This window comes from Temnothorax curvispinosus, unplaced genomic scaffold (genome assembly GCF_003070985.1).
Source record: "Temnothorax curvispinosus isolate PA1 unplaced genomic scaffold, ASM307098v1 QBEX01008615.1, whole genome shotgun sequence".
NCBI lineage: Eukaryota > Metazoa > Arthropoda > Insecta > Hymenoptera > Formicidae > Temnothorax > Temnothorax curvispinosus.
This window is the reverse complement of record NW_020218395.1, coordinates 164,399-167,807: the sequence shown is the minus strand read 5'-3', so window position 1 is coordinate 167,807 and position 3,409 is coordinate 164,399. Positions and strand designations below refer to the sequence as shown.

General features: G+C 30.7%; 1 protein-coding gene across 1 annotated transcript; it reads right to left on the bottom strand.

Moving 5' to 3' along the window:
* Positions 1-87: 87 nt before the first annotated feature.
* Positions 88-2,542, bottom strand: LOC112458031 (major royal jelly protein 3-like). The gene is made up of 6 exons (XM_025021429.1): positions 2,289-2,542; positions 1,846-2,021; positions 1,463-1,681; positions 992-1,163; positions 578-804; positions 88-445 (listed from the first exon to the last, which is right to left on the bottom strand). Exons 1-6 carry the CDS (start codon positions 2,482-2,484, stop codon positions 155-157), a joined length of 1,281 nt encoding a protein of 426 aa, XP_024877197.1. The 5' UTR covers positions 2,485-2,542; the 3' UTR covers positions 88-154.
* Positions 2,543-3,409: the final 867 nt, after the last annotated feature.

Genomic DNA, 3,409 nt, shown 5'->3' with positions numbered 1-3,409 from the left:
AAGCACTCGGCGTCGTCGACTCACTGAAAGTCCTCGTACGGCAGCGGCTAGCACATCACACAATTAAATTAAAAGAAAACAGATGAATTGTTTGTAGTAGCATTATGTATGTAAGACTTATACATATAATACATATTGTATATGTAAATTTAAATCATACATATATGTAAAAATATTCGTTCAATACGTTAAGTAACCATGATACCCAAAAGTTATCGTTAGTAGTGGTTGGAGAAATCATATCTCCTTTTACACTTTTAAAAATTTTATTCTGTACTTCTGATAAATTCATTGTGAAATAGCGGAAATTTATTTCATATATATCCATGGTACCAAGAACCTGACGCTGAAATCTATTTGATAGACCCGTTACCTCATTGAAAAAATATGAAACTTTCAGCGAACATACAGTTTGCAATTTTTCAAAGTCTTGTGCGAGTACCACCTTAAAATTAATGTTTTATTTAACAACAGTAAAATCGTAGTAACAACTATTAGATGTGATAATCGTTAATAAAATTTTAAATAATTTATTATCGATTAATACGTAAAGAATAAGTGCATTCAGATATCTTACCGTGTTCTTATTGGATTTCGTACAAACGTTCGTGCCTAAAATAGACATTGTCAAAGAATCGCTATAAAGTATTGCATGTCCCGTTGATGCTATCTGTCCTGATAGGCTTGATAATTTAATCACGACTTTACTTTGTTTATTAGCCTGTTCTTTATTTGGACATTCTAATAGCGTCTTCATTTTTATCTTATAGATTTCCTTTCCCGATACAGCACCATAATATAAGTCTAAAATATTTGTAAAAGAAATATAAAAATTATAAAAATCAGCAAAATGCTATTGATTATTTGCAAGAAAGTTTTCTATGTTTCATGGATTATGTTATCAGCGCGCATAACATAAATATACATGACATGTACATACGTGTTAGATATTAAAATTAAAGCAATATTCTTTATATTAAAAAGTACTTGCCATCGTAAATGATTGTCATACTAAAGATACCGCCTACATAAGTAAAATTTTCATTTGCTACGGAAACAAAAGTAGAAGTCGGTTTCATGTAATCAGATTCAACTCTGCACATACGCTTTGTAGATGCGTCATACACCACTAAACCGGAACCTTGCATGTCAGCTATAAATACCTGTATTTATATGTGTATTGAATATAACTAAATAATATTTTTATAAGCGAATATGTATACAGAAAAAATGATGTATTAACAGCTAATAACAGTCTTATTAAAAATAACTTTGTTGATTTAATAACAGTATTAGACAAATAACATTTTATTAAGACAAAAGCATGACATTTATTTCATTAATATTGTGTTATTAAATTGACAAAATTATTTTCAATTAGACTGCTGTTAGCTAATGCAGTTAATACAACATTACTGTTTTTTCCGTGTGCTACTGTGATTAAAAGAGAGGACATACTAACAATCATTTCATCCAAGAATCGTGAGCAGTTTCCGGGAACATAAACTAAAGGCGTTACCAATAATCCAAAACCCGTTTGATTAGTGGCGAGCTCAATTGGAATGTGAATAGTTTTAATTAACGTATCATCTTCTAAATTGAAAATCAATAATTTTGGATCACAAATTTGATCGAGTCCAATTTTGCCGTTATCCAGAACAAAAAGATGATTGCATCGAATCTGAGGAGAAAATAAAAATTATTCCACTTCACATATTGTCACATATTGTGCAAGCTGACTGCAGTGCATATAGGTGGAACACATAATAAATTGTTGATCATTTAAAGAACAATACCTAACTGTAAGATGTAAAAACCGTTGGGACGAAAGATATTAATACTTACATGCGTTCGGTGAACATTTACAATACCATCGCACATACACCTACTAGTATGCCAACTCCAATTTGGATATGGACTTAAAAGTGGACCTCCTGTTCCCATTACATCAGTTACTGTTGCCAAAGTAGCAGGTGAACCAGGGCCCATTTCTCTCGGTATAGTAATGAATACTCTACCATCTATAAGAATTTTGTTTCTAAACGGAACTTGCGCGTTATTAAAAGATATATTTATTTCGCAAATTTCACAGACGTAATAATGCTATTTATTACATTAGCAATATTGAAGTATACATATATAATCAAGTGTATATGTATACAGATCATAATGTGATTATAGAAAGTAGTTCAATGCTATATAACCGTAAACTGTCGTTTAACATAATAGAAGTATTCATATTTCTGTATAAAATCAGTACTTCTTTGAATAGCCTGCCATCAACCTACCGTCTGCTTTGGATGCATCGTATAATAAGCACTTTTTAGGGTTGTAATTTCCAGAAGCTACCGCGACTTCCATTTGCTCTTGACTTTGCCACGCATAAGCAGCATATTTCCATTCGTATATATATTTCACTTCGACATTTTCACGGCTCATAATTGCCATCACCAGAATTAGTAAGGCAAACAAAGAATACTTCATTTTTTACCGCAACGGATAGCTAAACAGACAAACAAAATAACAAAACTGAACTATACCGATAGACAATAGACATATACATATCGTGAATGCGAGTGCGACGATGATCGCTTGGCATTTATAGTTGTTTTCAACGAATTATGTACAAAAATAGTTTCAAAACACCACATTATGTAATTTATGATAAGGTAAACGTCCCAGTGGCCGGACACATCCCAGTGTCCGACCACATTGGAGAAAAATACTTACTATTTATTTGAACAATTAAAAATGAAAATAATAATTATTGTAAAAAAACTTTAATGTTTAACAATTAATTAAAAAAAAAGAAATAAACTTAATTAAAAAATTTTGTATTAAAAAAACTGATTAAATGAGCACGTGTCTGTCAAAATGACGGCCAATCGTTAACAGATTCGTTAAGCGTAAGCATGTAGCTAATAGTATGAAAATTGAATATTTAATTATATATATAAATAAATAATCAATTATCTAATTTTTAAAATTAGTTAAAAACTCGTTTTGACGAAATTCATCCTAAAAATAACAATTTAACAATTAAAACGATATTTTTAATGTCCGGTATATTAAAGATGAAAAGTATCAGTAGTCCCGATCGCCGGACGCATGCGTGCGAACGCAACTTGTCAAAAAATGAGAGTGTCATGCAGTGTCGCCTGTTATAATCAATAGATTTGTGCGATAAGTGTAATAATTGCATGTTTTTAAAGGCATTTAATTGCATGTGAGATCTTTTAAAACTACTCTGTATTAATTCCATTAATTTTCACATGATATTCGTATCATGTCGTGAAAATTAATGGAATTTTACCAAAACATACACCTGTAGGCGTACATTTATAGACGTATAATATGCCTAAAAAATTAACGTTATTTTAATATTAAATATTTTCCTCCTGGGAAATCT